The sequence below is a fragment of the Cherax quadricarinatus genome, chromosome 4 (genome assembly GCF_038502225.1).
Source record: "Cherax quadricarinatus isolate ZL_2023a chromosome 4, ASM3850222v1, whole genome shotgun sequence".
NCBI lineage: Eukaryota > Metazoa > Arthropoda > Malacostraca > Decapoda > Parastacidae > Cherax > Cherax quadricarinatus.
This window is the reverse complement of record NC_091295.1, coordinates 73587936-73611197: the sequence shown is the minus strand read 5'-3', so window position 1 is coordinate 73611197 and position 23262 is coordinate 73587936. Positions and strand designations below refer to the sequence as shown.

The following is a 23262-nucleotide window of genomic DNA, read 5'->3' as shown; positions in this document are numbered from 1 at the left end:
AGTCCAAGGAAGGGGAGGGCAGGTCCAAATCTTTAGATCAAAAGCCTGTAACCAGCATCAAGGAACTTCATTTGAGGGCACCACAGCCCATATCTACATTTACACATCTACAAAACACAAATGAAGCCCAAATTTAACAAATGAAGGGTGATAACGGTGTACTGGGGAGGGGAGGGTGTGGCTCTAGCAATGTTAGTTTAAGTTAGTTTAATATCTTTATTATGCACCCCATACCCATCCTGTGGGCAGTAGTCAAAAGATTACAAAGGTACATAATGGGTCCAGGGACTGGACCCCAAAGTTATGATAGCTGCACTAGTTACAAAGGTAATGAACTACTGGTAGATCTGGTCACAATCATGACTCTAGCAATGGTTGTAACAAATACCAGTCACATAATAGAGTGAAACACCAAGGTGAAAGACCTGGGAGTGATAATTTCAAGAGGATCTCACTATCAAAGATCACAACAATGTATTTAATACATCTGCTTGGAAAATAATAGTATTGATAATGAGAACATTCAAAACTAGGGATGCCAAGCCATTGATGATTCTTTTCAAATTACTTGTTCTCTCTAAGCTGGAATATTGCTATACACTAACAACCTCTTTCAAGGCAGGTGAAATCACAGAGAACCTTTACTGCATGTATAAGTACTATAAAGCACTTAAATTACTGGGAACAGCTGAAGGCCCTCCACCTGTACTCCTTGGAATGCAGGCAAGAAAGATACATTATAATATACACTTGGAAAATGCCAGGAATAGTCCCATATCTACACACCGAATTATTATTATTATAATCAAGGGGGAAGCGCTAAACCCGGAGGATTATACAGCTTCTACACACCGAAATCACTCCCTACGAAAGCAGAAGACTTGGCAAGTGGTGCAACATCCCTTTAGTGAAGAGCAGGGGCACCATGAGTATGCTAAGAGACAACACAATAAGTGTCAGGGGCCCAAGACTGTTCAACAACCTCCCAGCACACACAAGGGAGATTACTAATAGACCCCTGGCTGTCTTCAAGGTGCTAGACAGGCACCTCAAGTGAGTACCTGACCAGCTGGGCTGTGGTTTGTACATCAGTTTGCATGTGGCCAGCAGTAACAGCCTGGCTGATCAGACCCTGATCCACCACGAGGCCTAGTCTCAGACCAGGCCACAAGGGCATTGACCCCCAAAACCCTCTGCAGGTGTACTCCAGGTAATACCCTATGGTTGTTGTCCTTTTATGGTGATGCACATTATTATTATTATAATCAAGGGGGAAGCGCTAAACCCGGAGGATTATACAGCGCCTGGGGGGGGAATCAAGAGCCCCTCACCAACATCAAGGAACCTTCCTTGAGGGGTGGTGATGCACAACACCAGTTGTGACCCTTTCAGGAAAGTCTGGGCCTCATACTACCATGATCTTTATTTCTTTTATTCTGTCATTTTAAAGATTCTTTGCATTTTTTCTGATACTATGTTGTCACTTGTAGTGGGTTGTTTTCTATGTAAACATTGTTATGGTGGTACTCGAGGCATATACAGTCATTATTTTTCATGTTGTGTTGTGTGGCTCTGACTTGCTGTTTTTTTACTGTTTCATTATTAAAATGTTTTCATTTATTAAATTCTCAATTTTCTGACACAGTATTTTGCAACTCAGCATCCAAAAGTTAGTCAATTTTCTTTTTATAATTAATCTGGCATGACAGTCACTGATTTTTGCCTACTGCACCAGACACTCAACAGAATATGATATCCATTACACAAATAACCTGCACATAGGAGAAAGAAACTTAAGACATTTCAGTCCAACTTGTATCATCAGCTAGTCACACAGAAGCACTTGTGTGAGACTAGTTATTGGTCCAGGTTGACCAAAATATCTTATGTGTCTTTCTCTTACATGTGGGTTATTTGTGTATTGTTTCAGTTGCAGTATTGTGCCTTTTTATTCTTTAGGAAGAACTTCGCTAATTGTGTGCTCAGTGGAGGGTATACTACCATGTTTATTGCAAATTAAAATCTGCCTAGGCCACTTATAGTTTTGCAGTTATATATAAAAATATATACTTTTGATATACCTTCAACGAGTTTCAAGTCCTACTACTCTCGGAACCCAGCCATGGCCCATTCTCATCTGGTGCTTGCCTGGTCAACCAGGCTGTTGCTGCTGGAAGCCTGCTGCCCAACATATCCATCACAGCCTGATTGACCTGGTTGATCTTTTTTTTTCTTATGGATCCCATCAATGTCATGTCTGTTAGGCACCATCAGCTTTGTATATTTTTTCTTTTAATCAGGAGGGGAAAGCACTCAACCCACAGGGGTCATATAGCACCTGCAGAATGGAGAACAATCAGGTTTTATCCAAAGAAAGGGAGAATATGTCTTAGTTCTTCAGATCAAGAGCCTGTCACTAGTATCAAGGGGTCAATTTTATACAGTATGTAATTTGCAAATGTTACACAAAATTTTAATTTCAGATCCTTCTCCAAAGTGTTTATTGTAAAAAAAAAAAGGAACAATCCTGTGACTGGAACAACACACAAATAACCCACAAATAGGGAAGAAGAGCTTACAACGATGTTTCAATCCGACTTGGACCCCTTAAAAAGTTACACTTTGTAAATAGTGTTGATTGTGGTGGGCTCACTGTAAGCTGCTAGGGTAAATGACACAAAATCATAATAACACAATTGCAAAGAAATCATGAAATGGGTGGAGTTTGAACCCATGGCAAGCAAATCCTAAAAGTGAGTTTTAAGACTCACTTGCCATGGGATCAAATCCCACCTATTCCATGATTTACTGGGATACAACCTGTATTATTATTATAATCATGGGGGAGCGCTAAACCCATAGGATTATACAGCGCATGTGGGGGGATGGAAGGTATTCAGGCTCAATTCAAGGAACCAGAGCATAGATCCAATTCCCTAGATCAAGAGCTCCTCACCAGCATCAAGGAACCTCCCTTGTGGGGATACAACTTGTAATAAATACATCCTCAACACTAACAAGCTTTCTTTCAATGCTACTCTTAGCCACAATTTTTTTTTTTTAGTATATAAGTGAATGTGTGATATTCTGCTGCAATATGTGAGGCATTATAACATTTGTCACACTGTAGTTCTTAGTCTAAATAAAGTTAATGTACAGTACCTTGATACTTATTAGTATTTCCCATTGTATTTCTCTTTTTAATCACATTATTGCTACTCAGATGACCTTCTGTTTTCATTTAATTCTTGAAATCATTGATTACAGAGTACGTGCAACGCCGATGCACAAACTCGTGTTTCAACAAAAACAAAGACTAATTTGTTTCAACTCTACTTGCAGTGCACTGCAAAATTCATGTTTATAAAACATCTTCTAAGCAATGAAAATTTTTAGGCTGTTAATACTGACATAAATAGATGAATTCTCCATGGGGAAGTGGAACAGAATTCTTCCTCCGTAAGCCATGTGTGTCGTAAGAGGCGATTAAAATGCTGGGAGCAAGGGGCTAGTAACCCCTTCTCCTGTATATATTACTAAATTTAAAAGGAGAAACTTTTGTTTTTTCTTTTGGGTCACCCCACCTCAGTGGGATATGGCTGGTGCATTGAAAGAAAGAAGACATAAGCAAAACTTACATTTGATTTATTGCAAATCACAAATAATATGATGTCATGGGTAAATCAAAAATAAATGTTGGATCGAATGCTCTTCACCAAGGACCACAATATTAATCTCCTCAGATTATAACAGTACTATACAAAAAAACATATATTTAGTGATTAATAAAACATAAGTGTATGAATTGTTTGGCAAGTTTCAATATACGTACTACTGTATAAATAACCTGTACACAAGAGAATGAAACATTTGGAGACATTTTGGTCCAACTTGATACAAGTCAGATTGAAACGTTGTCGTAAGTTTCATTCTGCTATGTACGGGTTATTTATATATATTGTTCCAGTCACAGTATTGTACCCTTATATTCTTTAAGATTCAAGCTGTGTAAACTACGGAACCTATTAAAGAAATTTTAAAGCATGGAAGCCACGACAATGTGTTGAGCAATTTGAAATCACCTGTCCAAAACAACTTAAATGAAGATTTATATAAATCATCCATCTGTCAATTGGACACAAGTGCTGAAATGATCTGCTACCATTTCTTGAGGAAACACTGCCAGTGCTACTATAACCGAGTACAGGAGCCATCACTTCTGAGAACAACCTGGCCTCTGGCTACCATCTCCATTGCTCTGCAACACAAAAAACAATAAATACTGTCAGTGTTTTTTCCTGGGAATACCTCTACCTAAGCTCCATGGGGAAGTGGAGCAGAATTCTTCCTCCGTAAGCCATGCATGTCATAAGAGGCACTTAAAATGCCAGGAGCAAGGGGCTAGTAACTCCTTCTCCTGTACACATTACTAAATTTAAAAAGAGAAACTTTTCTTTTTCTTTTTAGGTCACCCTGCCTCGGTGATATAGGGCTGGTTTGATAAAAAGAAAAAAAAAAACCTACCTAAGCATGGACTTACAACTATGCCCCACCTGTTACTTGCTGAACCATTAAGGAAACAGAAAATGATAATTATAAAGCAAATATAAATGATTATTATTGTATTACAAGTCACTCCAACATAAGCATCAGCATAACTAACCTTGGAAAAGCTTTGTGTTCGGCTGTTTTGATGCGTTCCACTAAAATGTCTTCTGTGTCTCCAGGCAAGATGGGCACTGCCTCCTGGGTCACAATAGCCCCTCCATCAACCTCTTCCTGAATGGACAGCAGTAGTAGTAGTAAATAAGGATGAAAATTATTATCATGGAAAGTATGGGTGTGTTTATCTCAAATATTGTTTAAAGTTTAAGTTTATCAAGGATACGCTATATGACCCTAGTGGGTTTAGAGCTTGGTTTTGATAATAATAATAATTATCAAGGATGTAGAAATTAGTCTCTAGAAAGTTACAGGGTTAACAAATATTATTTTCTGAGAATTACCATATGTGAATAAAATTAAAAGAAAACTTTGAAAATTTTTGACTAAGTTATGGAATACTGAATCAGTTGCATAGTTTACTAAAACATGAACAAAAAAATAAATAAGCTGCTACAGTGTAAACAAAATTATTTCAAATATTTAAAAGCCTTTCTTATTTTAGCAATAATGCTGTATTTTCTAAGAACCAGGAGTCACAACACAATGATCCCTCTAAGAATCAACACTGAACAAAAGCTGTATTATATTCCTCTCATCAAAGACTGCAGCAACATTTGATAATTTACTTAAAAATCTTGTCCCTAATTTAACTTCCAGTTAGGTGAAACAGCACTGCTAGTGTGTAATTTTAAAACCTACCAGTATATCATGACAGCATTAATTTTTTTAGTTTCCCTACCATGGTGGGAAATAGTCAGTGTAACAAAAATTAGTCATCTAGACACAATTCAAGAAATAATGCTTTCCCCCAAGAGATGCTCACAGCAACAAAGTGCACAGTGCAGCCAGTCAGTGTCACTCCAGCTTCTAGTGCTTGTCTCTGTGCATGCATTCCCTTAAATGATGGCAGGAGAGATGGGTGGATGTTGAGAAGCCGTCCCTGCCATGTCCTTACAAAATCGCCAGTCAGAATTCTCATAAATCCTGCCAGACAGATAAGTTCTGTGTCTACCTCCCTCAATGCCATTGTCAGAGCTGCATCAAATTCCTGCCGATTCTTGTAGTTTTTGTGAGGGATTACCTGGAAAACTAGCCATGGTAAAAACCAAAGTCATAACTGGACAAGTCATTTAATTTTCTTAATGTAGTAAATAAAGTTATTTGCAAATCAGCAAGTGATTTGGAACTAATTTCAAGGCAATAAAATATTAGCTGGATTTGAGGCCTGTAGGTGGGAAGTACAGTGCCTGCACTTTATAGAAGGGGTTTAGGATACTGGCTGTTTGGAGTGACATCTAAACTGTCATATCTGGGTACCTCTGCACAGACAGTGTGACTAATGGTGAATTTTTTTTTTTTTTTTTTTTTTGGGGGGTCACCTGCCTCGATGGGAGATGGCTGATGTGTTGAAAAAAGAAAAACGTTAAATGGTACATCTCACTGAATGAAGTGGGGTTTGAACCCATGGCAAGCCAAAGCTAAAACTAGCAGGCCAGTGTGTTATTCACTATACTATGATTATCTAATAAACATACACAAATAACCCGCGGGTTATTTGTGCATCGTTCCAGTCACGGTATTGTGCCTTTTTTTTGTTACCTAATAAATATGTCTGTTTAAACTAGACACACTACCTTGAACAACAAAACCAAATAAAAATAATATTTAAAGATCTTTCTTTAATAATACCAGTGAAACATTAGTACACATCCTATTTAAAATAATCTGAGCAAATTAATCTAATGAAGATATGAGAAAGTATAATGACAAGATGGATATACAGTGGACCCTCGCCTAACGAACACATCGCATAATGTTAAATCCGCCTAACGAAGCGTTTGAGCGTTAAAATTTTCCCCGCCTAACGATAAAAAACTAGCCTAACGTGATTCTTCCAGGACCTGTTCACGTGTGGCCAATGTTTACAAGCCAGCCAGTGCGGCCGCATCTACGCATACATTCAGTACATTTCATCTTATTCCAGTGTTTTTAGTGCTTGTAACTGCAAAATAAGTCACCATGGGCCCCAAGAAAGCTTCTAGTGCCAACCCTGTGGTAAAAAGGGTGAGAATTAGTATGGAAATTAAGAAAGATTTTGAAGGGTTTGGGGCTAACCCTGAGAAGCCTATGCCAGTTGTGGAATCCGTTGTGCCTACTTCAAAGATTAAGGAAATGTGTGCATAGTGGGTTGAAGTGCAAACCTTTATGGATGAAAATCACCCTAACACAGCTATTGCAAGCCATGTATAGTGACTATTACAATGACAATGTTGTGGCCCATTTTAGGAAAATCTTAAAGGAATGCAAGGTACAGAGCTCTATGGAAAGATTTGTTGTGCAACAGAGGTCCAGTGACTCTCAAGCTGGTTCTAGTGACATTAAAAGAAGAAGGGAAGTAACCCTGGAAAAGGACTTGCTACCTCAAGTCCTCATGGAAGGGGATACCCCTTCCAAACAATAACAACTTCCACCATCTTCCCTCCTCCCATCCCATCAATCATCACCAGATCTTCAATAAAGATAAGTGTCATGTATTCTTTATTTAGCAGAGTAGTAATTGTGCATGTCTTCTTCTTTATGGGTGTATAAAAATCTATATTTCATGTGGTAAAAAGTTTATTTTCATACTTTGGGGTGTCAGGAATGGATTAATTTGATTTCCATTATCTCTTATGGGCAAAATTAATTCGGCTAACGATAATTTCGGCTAACGTTGAGCTCTCAGGAACGGATCAATATCATTAGGCGAGGGTCCATTGTATATAAAAATGTACAAATGAAACAATTTACAGATGTGATGGTATTTCTTTTCTCATATCTCAGTATGGTCACCCCCCCCCCCCCTCTGCATTTACAAGTAAACTTTCATATGATTCTGACAATATTACAACAAGAGAAGACTGCTTCATCTTTTTTTTATCAGAAATGTTAGTAAACCTGACAAGCTGTTGGAGTGTGAGCAGGGTAATATTTAATGAAGGGATTTAAGGAAACTGGCTAGCTGGACTTGAGTCCTGGAAATGGGAAGTACAATGCCTGCACTTTAAAGGAGGGGTTTAGGATATTGACAGTTTGGAGGGACTTCTAAACTGTCGTATCTGAGCGCCTCTGCAAAGACAGTGATTATGTGTGAGTGAAGTGACGGTGTTGAATGATGATGAAAGTATTTTCTTTTTGGGGATTTTCTTTCTTTTTGGGTCACCCTGCTTTGGTGGGAAATGGCTGACTTGTTGAAAAAAAAAAAATGAGTAAATCTCACATTTTCAAGTTAACTCTTTCAGGGTTGGTGCCATACTAGTACGCATAAATTCTAGCGCCTTCAAATCTAGCAAGAGAAAGCTGGTAGGCCTACATATGAAAGAATGGGTCTATGTGGTCAGTGTGCGCAGTATAAAAAAAAATACTGCAGCACACAGTGCATAATGAGAAAAAAAACTCCAACTGTGTTTTTGCTTTAAAACAGCGAATTTGCAGTGTAGTATTTTCATATGCTATTTATGGTTGTATCCTAGTTTTCCTGGTCTCATTTTATAGAATGGAAGACATATTACAGAAATTGAGATGATTTTGATTGATTTCAGAATGAAAAGTACAGTGGTCCCTCGTTTTTCGTAATTAATCCGTTCCCGGAAGTGTGACTATTATCAAAATTTATGATTTTCGAATCAATTTTCCCCATAAGAAATAATGTAAATACAATTAATCCATTCCTGACACCCAGACGTATTAAAACAAAAAAAATTTTTACATGAAATATAGATGTAGTACATAAACAACACAATGGGACATGATGAATGAAACATTAACAGCATAACACTTACCTTTATTGATGATTCTTCTTAGTGTATGGAAGACTGGAGGAGGAGAGAGATTGGATTAGTTACTGTTTGGAAGGGGAATCCCCTTCCATCAACACCTCAGGTACCAAGTGCTTTTCTGGAGTTACTTCTCTTCTCTGTTTCTTAATGCCACTAGGACCAGCTTGAGAGTCACTGGAGTCCTGTCTCGCAAAAAAACTGTCCAGAGAGCTCTGTTTCTGGCGTCTCTTTAAAACTTCCATGAAATGGGCCAAGACTGTCACTGTACATGTTGCCAATATGGTTTGCAACAGCCTTGTCAGGGTGATGTTTCTCCATAAATCTTTCCATCTTACCCCACATTTCAAAAATCTTCTTAATTTCTGAAGAAGGCAACTTCTTCCATCTCTCTTCCTCCTCCTCTGCAGCAAGATGCTGAGCTGCGATCTGTTGCTCTTCCTGCTGAAGCTCTTGCAGCTCCTCAGTGGTGAGCTCTTCATTGTGGTCCTCCACCAACTCTTCCACATCCTCCAAACTCACATCCAACCCCATGGAACTCCCCAATGCCACAATAGAGTTCACAACTGACATAGGCTCATCAGGATTCAGCCACAAACCCTTCAAAATCCCTCTTGTGGATGTTCAAGGTCCTGGTAGTCACTCCCTCCCAAGGCTTATGCAATGGAGGATACTGAAGTGTTCTTTCCAAAAATCTCTTAGGGTCAAGTGAGTGTCTGATGTCACATTAAAGCACCTTTGAAACATTGCTTTGGTGTAGAGTTTTTTAAAGTTTGAAATGACCTGGTCCATGAGCTGGAGGAGAGGAGTGGTATTCGGGGGCAAGAACTTTACCGTGATGAACCCAAACTCCTTAAAAATTAGGTCATCCAAGTTTGGAGGATGAGCAGGTGCATTGTCCATTACTAGGAGGCACTTGAGATCCAATTTCTTTTCCAGGAGGTAATTCTTCACACTAGGGCCAAACACTTCATTGAACCACTCGACGAAAATTTCCCTCGTGACCCATGCCTTACTATTAATTTCCAAAACACACACAATTTACTCTTCATAACACTGTTTTTCCTGAACACTCTGGGATTTTCAGAATGGTACACTAGTAACGGCTTCACTCTGAAATCCCCACTAGCATTAGCACAGAACATGAGTGTCAGCCTGTCTTTCATAGGCTTGTGTCCTAGCAGTCCCTTTTCCTCCTGAGTAATGTAGGTCCTCTTTGGCATTTTCTTCCAAAAGAGGTCTGTTTCGTCACAACTGAACACTTGTTCAGGTTTCAGTCCTTCAGCCTCTATGTACTCCTTGAATTCACTTACGAATTTTGTAGCTGCAATTTTGTCCGAACTGGCAGCCTCACCATGCCTTACCACACTGTGTATGCCACTACGGTTCTTAAATCTCTCAAACCAACCATTGCTGGCCTTAAATTCACAAATATCAGTACTCGAAGCAGGCAATTTCTTTACCAAATCGTCGTGCAACTGCCTAGCCTTTTCACAAATAATCGACATCATAAGATTATCTCCTGCTAATTATTTCTCGTTTATCCACACCAATAATAACTTCTCAACATCTTCGAGTACTGGTGATCTCATTTTTGTCAGCATATTTACCCCCTTTGCAACAACAGCTTACTTGATTTCGTTTTTCTTGGCCACGATGGAAGCTATGGTTGTATGGGGTTTGTTATACATCCTGGCCAGTTCGGCCACATGTACGCCACTTTCATATTGTTCAATGATGTTTTACTTAAATTCAATCGTATTTCTCACCTTCTTTACCAAAGGCTTGGTACTAGGAGCTTTCTTTGGAGCCATGATAGCTTATTTAGTAGTTGCAAGCACTAAAATGAATGGAATATTATGAAATATTTCGTATGAACAAGTGAGGGGACCGTCGCTCACTGGTAAACAATGGCACACTGGCTGGGAACGGCTCAGAGCCGTGAGTACGCGTCCCAGACAAACGACTATTCGCGAGTCAAACTACGATTAGCGAGCCAATGTTTTGACGAAAATAATGTTATGATTTTCGAAAATTACGACTATCGAGCCGTATGATTATCGAGGGACCACTGTACTTTGAAATTGAGCTCAAAGTAGCAGAAATGTTCGATTTTTGTCAAAGTTCAAAAGTAAATAAATCATGCTACGCGTCCAATACACGTCAACTGGCGAGTCTAATATTCTTTCACAAGTGCGCTGATCCTAGGTAGTAGGTTGGTAGACAGCAACCACCCAGGGAGGTACTACCGTCCTGCCAAGTGAGTGTAAAACAAAAGCCTGTAATTGTTTTACATGATGGTAGGATTGCTGGTGTCCCTTTTTCTGTCTCATAAACATGCAAGATTTCAGGTACGTCTTGCTACTTCTACTTACACTTAGGTCACACTACACATACATGTACAAGCATATATATACACACCCCTCTGGGTTTTCTTCTATTTTCTTACTAGTTCTTGTTCTTGTTTATTTCCTCTTATCTCCACGGGGAAGTGGAACAGAATTCTTCCTCCGTAAGTCATGCATGTTGTAAGAGGGGACTAAAATACCGGGAGCAAGGGGCTAGTAATCCCTTCTCCTGTATATGTTACTAAATGTCAAAGGAGGAACTTTTGTTTTTCTTTTTGGGCCACCCCGCCTCGGTGGGATACGGCCGGTGTGTTGAAAGAAAGAAGTGCGCTGATATTATTTATATCATTTCTACACTAATGCAGTAGTCTGCATAACAGTAAATCTTCTATTTTTTGTGAGAATAAAAATTCAAAGTGGAAAGCAAAAGAAATGTAAGAGAGGCCTGGGGATGTGACTAACGAACAGAAGAAATGTTATTTTAGTGCCAGGAAGGTCTGTCTTGTTTATTCTAGGCCCTATTTGGAAATTGCCATCTTTTGAAATTTGTGTGAAATTGGCATAATTGCCAATTTCTGACCACTTTATTGGGTAGTTGAAATCGGTAAATGGGTGGTTTCTTGTGCTCATTCAATAGAAAAAATAAAGTTCTAGCGAAATTGTTATGATTTTTGTCGACTGGTACATTGAATTGGGCGAAAATAGGGCTCAAAGTGGGCGAAATCTCTGATGTGTCAACATTGTCGAGACTGCTAACTTCACAAGAGCATAATTCCGTAAGTTTTGCATCAAATTTCATACTTTTGGTGCCATTATGATCGGGAAAAGATTCTCTATCATTTCATAAGAAAAAATAATTTTTTTTTCCGAAAAATTTCTGACCTGAGAACAAGTTTAGGAGAGGGCCTGCTGACCCTGAAAGGGTTAATTCACTTTTTTATCATCAGTATGCCTCACCTTGGTTGCTACCCCAGCATCCTTGGCACGTTGGAGTCCTTGAACATCGGGAACATTGCTGATTACTAGAACAATTTTGGCAGCACTCAATCCTGACTTAGTGTGGTCTAGTAATGCCTGTAATTAAAACACCTTTTGTTAAATATAAATACTGTACACCATATATATTACTTCAGCACAATCAGATGCCATATATAGCTCAACCCTTGACATTTAGCCAAAAAAATGATTAATTTTTCATGTATCTCAAGTAGAAGCCTACAAAGGTTTTTGATATGGAAAATATTGCAGTCAGAAGTTTTAAAAAAACTATAGTCTTTGTGAGGGAAAAGTTCAATAGATAGGAGTAGCGAGGGAGTATATATTAACAATAGTTTCATTGTGAGAGTAAGACACATGTGCAACATCTGGGTATCTTTATTGTCGGTATTATATACCATTCGTACACAATAGTTTCATTGCCGGCTACTTGTTAAGGTAGGGTAAGTCAAGCTCCCGCTATTCCCGCCTTTTTCTCCCCCTCCCCGAAAGTGATAGTTTGACTGCCGGCTGCTTGTTAAGGTAGGGTCAGTCTAGCTCCCGCTATCCCTTCCCCTCCTTCTCCCCCCCCCCCCCCCGAAAGGTGACGTGTGGGGCTCTGGTCAAACAGTAAATCACTCGACTCACAGCTCCCAACACTACTGTAAGTACATGCCTGCCTTGTATTCTAGTGGATTTATTGGTTGAAAGCTTCACTTTTGACCAATAATAAACTTAGTCTTTTCAGCCTTGCTCTAAGTTGACTGTTGTAATAATCACCACGTCTTTTAGGTATTGTACTTATCGAGAGTGATTATTTAAGCAGTGGGTAACCTGTCTATCTTTTCAGCTTGGATGACAGAGAGGGTCACCTGTCAATCAATGAGAAGAACAAATGGAGATGGACTAACGTCCTGAGACGTCCCCTTTTTGGATTTAATTACCTGTGCACCTGTATGAAATTGCAGGACGTAACCCCACATCATTGCAGCAGTAAAGAACCTGCTTTCCTGTCATCGGGATATAATACTCATGGCTATACTGTGAAGAACTAGCCAGTGGGTCGTAACCAACACCTGCGACCCCCCCCATCATCAGCAATGGCTACGATTTCAACAACACAGTGTCACCAACACCAGACACCCCTATATATATTAGCGGTGAACTCAGTTATTTATATTTTTCATTTTTCATTTTCTTTAATGTAGGATTAATATTTCATATTTAAGTGTTTTATATTTTATAATTTCTATATAATAAAGTGTTTATGTTTGTCTGTTATTATTTCTTTTTCTATTCTTTAATTTTCCTGAGGAGGAGCCAGCCTGAGTAATACTGACTGAAGTTGTTAGAGGGCTGAGTAAGCCTTCACAGTCTTAAAACATAAATATAGTGTCAAAACCATTCACCAGAGTGGAGAATGATCAATTAAAAGTAAAATACAGTGGAACCTCTACTTGTGAGCGTGTCCACGTGCGAGTTTTTCCAAATATGAGCAGTCGATGGGTCGATTTTTTGCTTCCATACGCAAGCAAAATTTCCACAAGCGAGCAGACCTCAATGCAGGTTCCTTGACACTGGTGAGGGGCTCTTGCTCTTGATCGTGGGAATTGTATCTCATCTGTCTGTTGGACTTTCTTATTGAAACTTGGGCAATGTATGATGGAAAGATGCTTCTTAACATACACCAAAAATGAAAGAAATCTAAGCATAAATAATGGAGTTCACTTCTCAGCAATTAGCCACCCCTTAGCGGCAATTTTGAATGGTTTTTATGGTTGTATTCTCGTTTTTTTTGGTCTCATTTGATAGAATGGAAGATATATTACAGAAATAGATATGATTTTGATTACTTTCATGATGAAAAGTACCTTGAAATAGAGCTCAACCTAGGAGAAATGGTCCATTGCTTGGCTGTTTCCAATATGCAGTTGTGAATGGGTTGACATTATTTATACAATTATTGCAATAAGGAATAACAGTAAATCTTATATTTTTTGTGTGAATAAAAATTACAAATTAATAATAATAATAATAATAATAATAATAATAATAATAATAATAATAATAATAATAATAATACGTATAATTGTAGACAGCCTGTACTGTCAGAGCACACAGCCTAGCCGTCTGCTCTGACTAGTTCATATTTCGTGGCATTCAGTGCTGCCCTCTGTAGGCCTACCTAGGTCGGTGGGAAACACAGACCACCCTCTCTCACTCCTCGACCGACCGACGTGATACTCACAGGTGCTCCCCCTCCACGGACTGGCTTGCGGTCACTCCCTCACACTGCCCGTTGTGTACTCACTCCTACCCGATTAAAGCCAATCTAGTCCACGGCCGTATCATTGCTACCTACGCTACCTTCATCGGCACTAAACCGCTGTTCAGCAGTAAGAACAGCAATAACAGTGGTGACAGCGGAGTCAGAGGCATTGTGAGCCTGTTCAGGGTGGAGGGGTCAACACCATCGGTCGATGCCAGTCAACATCATCCGTCGTCATCCAACGCACCTGCTGGCCTAAAGAGTTATCTGTTACTCCCAGCGTCTTGACGGGACCTGAGATAGATCTTCGTCCTAGATTTTTCCCACAAAATCTGGACATAGGCGTCACGGAGTCATCTCCAGCCTTAGCAGTCACGTGTTCACCTCATCACCCTCTCTACAGCCCTTCAACACTCTCCAGCACCATTCTCCTGCCTCCTACAGCGTCCCTACGCCCTTCTCAGCTACAAGAAGTAGAGGTGAGGTCGTTTAGTGTGTTGGCTTCGTGTGGCTCCACGAGTGACCACGAGGCAGCTCTGGGGTTGGTTTATACCCTAATCAGCGCGTAAACACACCAGCCTTCTCTGCTACGCAACGACGTCCATCTCGCCGTCCATGTGTGTTGTGTTCTTCCCAGTTCCTCCAAGAAGTTCTACCTGGCTTAACCACGTGGGAACCCAGTTGGCTTAGCCCCTAAGCCAGCAAAGTTCAGCGTCTACAGCAGCTCGTGACTCATCATAGTGTCTACAACTACTCAGCGTCTACGTATCTCCAGCCAGTGCAGTTTTTTTTTGTGTTGCCCAGTTTAAATTTTTTTTTTTTCCCTTTCCCTTGCTGTTTTATTCCCAGTTCATCACCAGTTCTGTTTTCCCCAGTGATTTGTTACAGTAAAACTTACTCGTCCCAGTTCAAAGTTTCACTTAAGCTTGTTTTTAGCACGTTCGAGTAGTGCAGTAAATGTTTTGTTCTCCGTGTGCTGAAGCCGCAGTCAGTCAGCGTGCCCAGACACGCTTGCCAGTGTAAACAACCAACACACAGCTGTGTTTCACGCCGGGTATCCACGTCTTCTAATATCTTATACCTCCACAGAGTTACCCCGGTCCTTCCTGTTCTTCCCAAGTCCTTTCTGATAATTTTTTTCTACGACATTGAAGCCCCATAGCAGTATACAAATGCTACGAGGCGTGTAGTGTTACTAGAGCATCACTGAAAGTTCCAGGCACCCGTACCTTCGTCCATCTGCACTCAAAGTTAAGTAAACAGTGACTTACCTAGCATTTCCTAATATTTTGTGACATTGTTTAACTGTCCTGCACCAATACAGTTAGTTACTGAAGCCATACTTCAGTAAATTGTTCAGTGTCATCAGTGCACAGTTTGCCACTTACCTACAGCTTCTTAAATTTTGTAAATTTATTTTTGCACTCCTACATTTTAAATTCCAGTATTTTATTCTGCTTCTTGCACCTCAGTTATTGATTTAAATTGTTCAGTGTTAACCATTTATACAATTTACCTCTCACATACAGTTTTCATGTAATTCCTGTGTGCTGTTATTTTGTTAGTTGCACCTGCAAGTTAGCCACAGATTGTTGACACCCTTGCACTGTTTTGTTTGTTAGTGTTTTTTCCTTTTAATAAGTGTAATCTTCAAGTACTTAAGTATTAGTTTATTCTACCTGCAGTGATACAATCTGTGCCTAGCCCATTAAACTTTTCTTCTGTTTCCCCATTTATTTGCTCTACATATATTCTATGTTTTATCAGTGAATATTCACCTATGTGCATTGCATTTTGCTATTTTGTATACCCAAGTCATTGAGTGTATTTTTGGGAACCTGCTTATTTACCATTAATTACCAAAATTCCTTGTGAAGTTAATTAATTTTGACCTTGAGATTGTGCAATTTTTTCTTTTTGCCAGTGTACACCCTGCTAACACCAGTAAACCTTTGCCATATTCTTGAATTTAATAATCTGCATTTTTATTAATTTTATTTTGTGTGCAATATAGCAATTCTGGATACAGTGTATTTTTTTTTCTGTGATTTTTGGCACTATTCCATACTCTGATATCTTTTCTGTGCCAACTTCCCTTGTGCAAGTGAATTACCCTTTTTTTTTGCGTTTCAATTTGCAACTGCTACCACCCGCAATCTTTTTAAACTGTGCTTGCAGCACAGTTTAGTGTTGTGTAGTACCTGATTTATTTTGATTTTGTGCAATTTTTTGCTACCAGTGTTTACAGTTCAACTCCTTTTCATAAATTTTGTTGCCAGATTCCTGGTGAAATTATTGACTATCCTTAGCTTCATTTTGTGCACTTCCCTGTAGTACATTCACTTGCATACATCTCTTATTTTGTGTTCAGAGTGTATCACTATTTCCCTTTTTATTGTTTTGCTCAAATTATTTCTATCACTAAGCAGTTTACCTAGTACTGTGGTGCTGAGTTCTCTTTGACTCTGTTTTGAATTGTAGCCAGTGCATACCATTTCTTACTCTGACCTGTTTACCCTCTTCGTGACCTAATTGCATTTGAACAATTGACGTCATGACTAAGACACGCAGTGGCCATGCCGTTAGTCCAGATTCTGCTGGTGCCAGCAATGGTGCCTCAGCCAGCGTGAACACGCGGCAGGGCATCGAAGCCCCAGCGACAGTTGGTCAACTTGTGGCTCAAGCCTCGACCACCAGTGGGCCGGCTCATCGTCCATACCTGACCCTTATTTTTGACGGTTGTGCAAATAGTTTAGAGCCATGGCTGCAGTCAGTCGAGGCGACTGTTCAGGCTCTATTTGATAGCCCAACGGATACACAGTACATTCGTGCTGCTGTTGCAGCAGTGGATCTCACCCAGGGTGATATAGGTGCCTTTGTGCAACTCAAGCGCGTTTGTAAGATTCAGTCTTGGGATGAACTTAAGGAGGAATTTAGGCGTTATTTTCGGCGTAGTCGCCAACGCCATTACATTGACATCGTTACCAGCGTCTTGGCCGAATGTCAATACCGGCACGAAAGCCCCCTGGCTTGCGTTTGCCGGTTCGAGCAAGCCGCCACGGACTTTACTGATGCCATCAACTCCACTAAGTGGGTGGATGGTGATGGCCGTATTGCTGCTAAAGACATCATCCCCATGCTGGCTGTCGGCATCATGCGGAGGGATGCCGCCCCTAACCTCTGGGCTGCCATTGATGCGCTAGGACTCGGTCCTCAGCACGACGTCCTGGGTGCATATGACGCCATCGACTCGCTCAAGCCGCCTTCCGAGCAAGGCAAGGTTTGCCACTTTGCGGATGATCCCCTACCCATCCTTCCGGCGCCGTCCACAGTGACCCCGCGGTCGCAGCCGGAAGTCACTTTTGCTGCTGCTGTCAGACAGCCAGCCCACAAAGTTTCTAACCCCAGTCCCACTAACACGCGCCTAAGTAAAAGTATTGACCACAGTAACAACAGTCGGTCTCATACAAAAAGGCAGTCATCGACTTCCTGGACCAGGGCGAAACGTCGCCAGCAGACACCACCCCCAACCTCACCCGCTAAGCGTGTAGTGACTTGTTTCAACTGTGGCAAACGAGGGCACTACCGATCGGAGTGTTACAAACCTAAGTCCCCGCAAAGTAACCATAACAGCCCCCATGCTCAGTATCCCAGTAACCATAACCGTCCCCATGCTCAGTATCAAGGTAACCGTCACCGTCCCCATGCTCAGCTTCGCGAGGGAGTCTGTGTTTACCACAATACTTCCAGTCATACCTCCCATGAGTGTAACAAGCTGCGAAGTATACTGTCAGCTGAGTGGAGCAAGCAGTCGTCGCGCAGTGCTCGTAGAAGCCCTTCCACTAGTTCGGGGGAAGAGGCGCGTCCGCAAAACCAGTGAAACACATAGTAACCCTGTCGGAGTCGCTGTATTCCGTCCCTGTCCGCAATGCATTCGCCGCCCTGGGCAGTGATACGCTTGCCGACAGTGAGGAAACCGAGTGTCTTGACGTTGTTGCCGAGACTCGTACTGTACCTTCCAGGTCGAGCCTCGTCAACAAGTGTCGAGCCTCGAGCAGCTGTGACTCCGGGGATCTCGTCGGCCTGTCATGCCTGCATGTTCGGTATGACAACCCATGTGGACCGCTCATCGAGTCCACTGTCCACAATAAGCCTGTTCAGCTTTTCCTAGATACAGGTTCGGTGGTTAACATTGTCCACTCCACTTTTTTCCGAGACATTGGCCTTCACGCGGCCATGTTGACAGAGCCGTCTGCCATTCAGACCTTGAGAGGAGTCTCAGGTAAACCGCTGACGGTTCGGTCGCACAACGCTAGAATTTGTGGTCCAGGGTCACAAGCTGTCCGCAAAATTCTTAGTCGTAGATGGTATTGTTTTCCATGGTGACCTGCTCATAGGGTTCAAAACCATGGCAGATCTTAGGATCCGTTTAGATCCAGCTGAGTGGAAAGCGGAATTCAACGGAGTGGATGTGCCCTTCTGGGGCGTGCGCTTAGGATCCACTACGTGCTACTCTGTCTCAGAGTATGCACAGTGCCTAGAATCGCTGGAAACCGGTGGTTTCCATAGCACATTCTCCCCGGGGTCGGTCTCTTGTCCTGATCGACCTCGTAGTAGAGCTCGTTGCCCATCACCTCCTGGCCATCAGTGCGTAGTTACCAGTGAAACCCAGTCTGGGGACGCCCAGTCTAACCTTCACTCTAACTCTGACGCTGTTGTAGAGACCAGCAGTTGTCAAGCCGCAGTATCCCTGTCGGCAGGCGACTGTCTGACTCGTGTCATGGCATCAGCGAGCAGAGTTACTGCTTGTACAAAGTATGACGTCACTTTGTCAGCTAACTCGCTCACTCCTGTTACGGTGTACGTGAGCAGAGCTTTTGAAGGAGACCATGTGCTGGTTGACAACGACACATGCCGAGTCAAGGGCCTCTCTCTTGAACCATCCTTGCACACAGTGCAACGTGGTAAGTTGCAAGTCCTTGTTGTCAACATGCATAGTCGAGAATTTCCCCTGCGGAAGAATACCTCACTTGTCGATCTTGTCAGATTCCCTCTCCCGGTGAGAGTGGAGGGTGAAGCCCCAGCTGACTTCCTTGTGAGTGCAGTTCTCCCAGGCGAGTCTGCTGCTGACTCTTCCAACACCCGGCCAGTGCAGGAAGATGATCTAGCTTTGACAGACTATCCTGAAGAGGTCCCAAAACTTCTCCAGGTTCTCAATCGTGCACGTTCTGCAGTTGCACTAGATGGCGAGTCAATGGGTTTGACCCCACTGATCTCTCACCGTATTCCACTTGACAAAGGTACTAAACCCATTTATGTACCTGCGTATCGCCTGCCACATGCGCAAAGAGTCTTCGCCGAAGAACTCATTACACGGATGCTCCGTGATGGAGTTATTGAGGAGTCCACTTCCCCGTGGAATGCTCCCCTTATTCTGGTTCCCAAGAAAGACGGAACCTGGCGCCCTGTTATCGATTACAGGAAACTGAATGCATGTACCATCCCAGACCGTTTTCCATTGGCAGTTCTGAACGACCTGTTGCAGAACATCGGCGATAATAAGGTCTTTTCAACTCTTGATCTTCTTCAAGGGTTCTGGCAGATCCCCCTCGATGATGAGAGCAGAGAGTTGACAGCTTTCTCTACGCCAACTGGTCATTACCAGTTCAGGAGGATGCCCTTCAGCTTGCGCGGAAGCCCAATCACGTTTAGTCGTTTGATGACGACAATTTTCCGTACCCTCCTAGGTGGCACGCTCATGGTCTACCTGGATGATCTCATAGTCATGTCGCAAGATGTCCCATCACATCTTGAGAAACTTGACAGGGTATTGGACAGGCTAGCTCAGGCAAATCTTAAGGTAAAGCTCTCCAAATGTCATTTCCTCCGGAAGGAAATAAAATTTCTGGGTCACGTAGTAACTCAGAATGGCATAAAGACGGATGAGTCTAAAATCTCGGCCGTGCAGAAATTCCCCAGACCCATGACGGCGGATGCAGTCCGGTCCTTCATAGGCCTGGCGGGTTTCTACCGCACCTTTATCGCAGGTTTCTCCACCATTGCTGCACCCCTGACACACTTACTCAAGAAGGATGCCCCTTTTGAGTGGACGTGCGATCAGGAACGAGCTTTTGTCATTCTTAAGAACAAGTTAACATCAGCCCCAACCCTTAGATTCCCTGATTTCACCAAGGCACCTGCTTGTAATGGTAGATAACTTGACGCGGTACAGTGAATTAGTACCCATTCCTGATAAAACCGCTGAAACGGTCGCTAGTGCTTTCCGTGAGCATGTTGTTCTTCGTCATACTTGCCCACGTGTTCTTCTGTCAGACAATGGGTCTGAGTTTATAAATGGCATAATGCAGGATCTTTGCTCCAGATTCAACATTCACCAAGCGCCAGTAGCTCCACGCCACCCTGCGAGTAATGGTCTTGCTGAACGCACAAATCGCAAAGTCCTGGAGGTGCTCAGAGTAACCGTTAACCCAAGTTGTACTACATGGGATGAGGCTATCCCAGATGTTCAGTGTACATTAAATTCCTCCCTCAACAGCTCGATCGGTGAGACACCTCATTTTGCTTTGTATGGCTATGACAAGCGCTTACCATATGAAATTCTGTTTACTCCACCTAGACCTACTTACGATACTGATAACCCCAGTGTAGTAAAGATGAGGACAACGCAGCTTGTCTTCCAGCGGGTACGAGAGAACCTTATGAGAGCTACTGATAGGTTCACGTCTGAGCGCAATGCCCGTGCCAAGGAAAGCAAAGTGGAACCAGGTTGCAAAGTTATGTTGCTCAACCCAGTGCAGACCCCAGGTATGCGAAAACTTGTCCCAAAGTTTGTGGGTCCTTACTGTGTCCTACGACAGCTCCGTGGCAATAAGTTCGAGGTGAGGGAGATTGCTACGGGAACTATCAAGGAAGCCCACCTTGATCACATGAAGTATGTGGACCATATGCAGGCCGAAGCAGAGCTGGAGGTGCGTGCGTTGCAACACCACGATCAGACTAATGTTAGGGACAAACCGTCTATCCCTTCTCCCACTACTACTGGTACGGAAGACGGCCCAGTAAGGCTCCATACTTATGGCCTGCGACCCAGGACAACAGTACATTTCTGTGACACTGACGTACCTACTGACTTGTCTGACTCCTACGCTAGTTATGCTAATTGTTTGCTTGCAGAAATGGGTATAAATGCACACACATTGTATAGCTAGTCGATAATAGAGTCAGGGTGGACAACATCATGTAATTATGTAAATACTTTTAGAAGGGTACCCAGAGTGTAATGAATTCCATGGATATAGTATTATTGTACGTATGTGCACCAGTGTTTTATAACTAAAGGAAAAAAGCCTGTATTACGGTCAGGGCAGTGCTGCCCTCTGAGTTACATGTCACACCTTAGGAAATGCTACTGTCAGTCATTGTTTGCAGATGTGAGCGTGCAACAACGTTAGTAGACGAGTGGTCAACTGATGTTCAGCCCTGCGGACAACCTGTATATAGAAGATTTTAGTTCCAGTGCTGACGTCTCCGGGCTCTCTACTCGATGAAACAGCGCGGGCAAACCAGTTTTCTCTTCCCCTGGATGGGAGAGTTTTTTTTTTGCCTGTTGCATTTTTTTGTCCATTTTTTATTTACTAGTGAGCGAAAGCCAGTCCCTCTCTGGGGTAGCTAGTGTAATTCCTTTATACCTATGGGCCCACCAGTATTGTCGCGTCGGGACGACGCGAGGTGCGTGGCCGAGCAAATGTAGACAGCCTGTACTGTCAGAGCACACAGCCTAGCCGTCTGCTCTGACTAGTTCATATTTCGCGGCATTCAGTGCTGCCCTCTGTAGGCCTACCTAGGTCGGTGGGAAACACAGACCACCCTCCCTCACTCCTCGACCGACCGACGTGATACTCACAGGTGCTCCCCCTCCACGGACTGGCTTGCGGTCACTCCCTCACACTGCCCGTTGTGTACTCACTCCTACCCGATTAAAGCCAATCTAGTCCACGGCCGTATCATTGCTACCTACGCTACCTTCATCGGCACTAAACCGCTGTTCAGCAGTAAGAACAGCAATAACATAATAATAATAGTAGCACCTCCAGGAACGGATTAATTACGAAAAACGAGGGACCAATGTACAGTTGACCCTCAGGTAACGATGGCATCACCTAACGTTAAATCCGGCTAGCGATACATTTTAACTCAAAAATTTTGCCCCGGCTAGCGCTAAAAAAACTCACCCAACACGATTCGTTCGAGACGCGTCCACATGCGGCCTGAGCCCGCCTCACTTGTCCCGTGGGTGCCAGTGTTTACAAGCCAGCCACCGCGGTCGCATCCAAGCATACAATCGGAACATTTCATATTATCACAGCGTTTTTAGTGATTGTACCTGCAAAATAAGTCACCATGGGCCCCAAGAAAGCTTCTAGTGCCAACTCTACAGCAAAAAGGGTGAGAATTACTATGGATATGAAGAAAGAGATAATTGCTAAGTATGAAAGTGGAGTGCGTGTCTCCGAGCTGGCCAGGTTGTATACGAAACCCCAATCAACAATCGCTACTATTGTGGCCAAGAGAACGGCAATCAAGGAAGCTGTTCTTGCCAAAGGTGCAACTTTGTTTTCGAATAAGAGATCGCAAGTGATAGAAGATGTTGAGAGACTGTTATTGGTGTGGATAAACGAAAAACAGATAGCAGGAGATAGCATCTCTCAAGCGATCATATGTGAAAAGGCTAGGAAGTTGCATGACAATTTAATTAGAAAAATGCCTGCAACTAGTGATGATGTGAGTGAATTTAAGGCCAGCAAAGGTTGGTTTGAGAGATTTAAGAATCGTAGTGGCATACATAGTGTGATAAGGCATGGTGAGACTGCCAGTTCAGGACCAAAAACCAGCTGAAAAATATGTGAAGGAATTCAAGGATTACATAGACAGTGAAGAACTGAAACCTGAACAAGTGTTTAATTGCGACAAAACAGGCGTGTTTTGGAAGAAAATGCCAAGCAGGACCTACATTACTGAAGAGGAAAAGGCACTCCCAGGATATAAGCCTATGAAAGACAGGCTTACTCTCTTGATGTGTGCTAATGCTAGTGGTGATTGCAAAGTGAAGCCTTTATTGGTGTATCACTCTGAAACTCCCAGTGTTCAGGAAAAACAATGTCCTCAAGGC

The 23262-nt window shown here is 42.3% G+C and overlaps 1 protein-coding gene across 1 annotated transcript in view; it reads right to left on the bottom strand.

Moving 5' to 3' along the window:
- Nucleotides 1-4053: 4053 nt before the first annotated feature.
- LOC128684480 (trifunctional purine biosynthetic protein adenosine-3-like) overlaps nt 4054-23262 on the bottom strand; it is a 63389-nt gene continuing 44180 nt past the window's right edge. The window contains 4 exon segments of the mRNA XM_070097955.1: nt 4054-4258; nt 4664-4779; nt 5489-5746; nt 11786-11902. Of these exon segments, the coding sequence (XP_069954056.1) occupies nt 4192-4258; nt 4664-4779; nt 5489-5746; nt 11786-11902 (558 nt within the window). The 3' untranslated portion in view covers nt 4054-4191.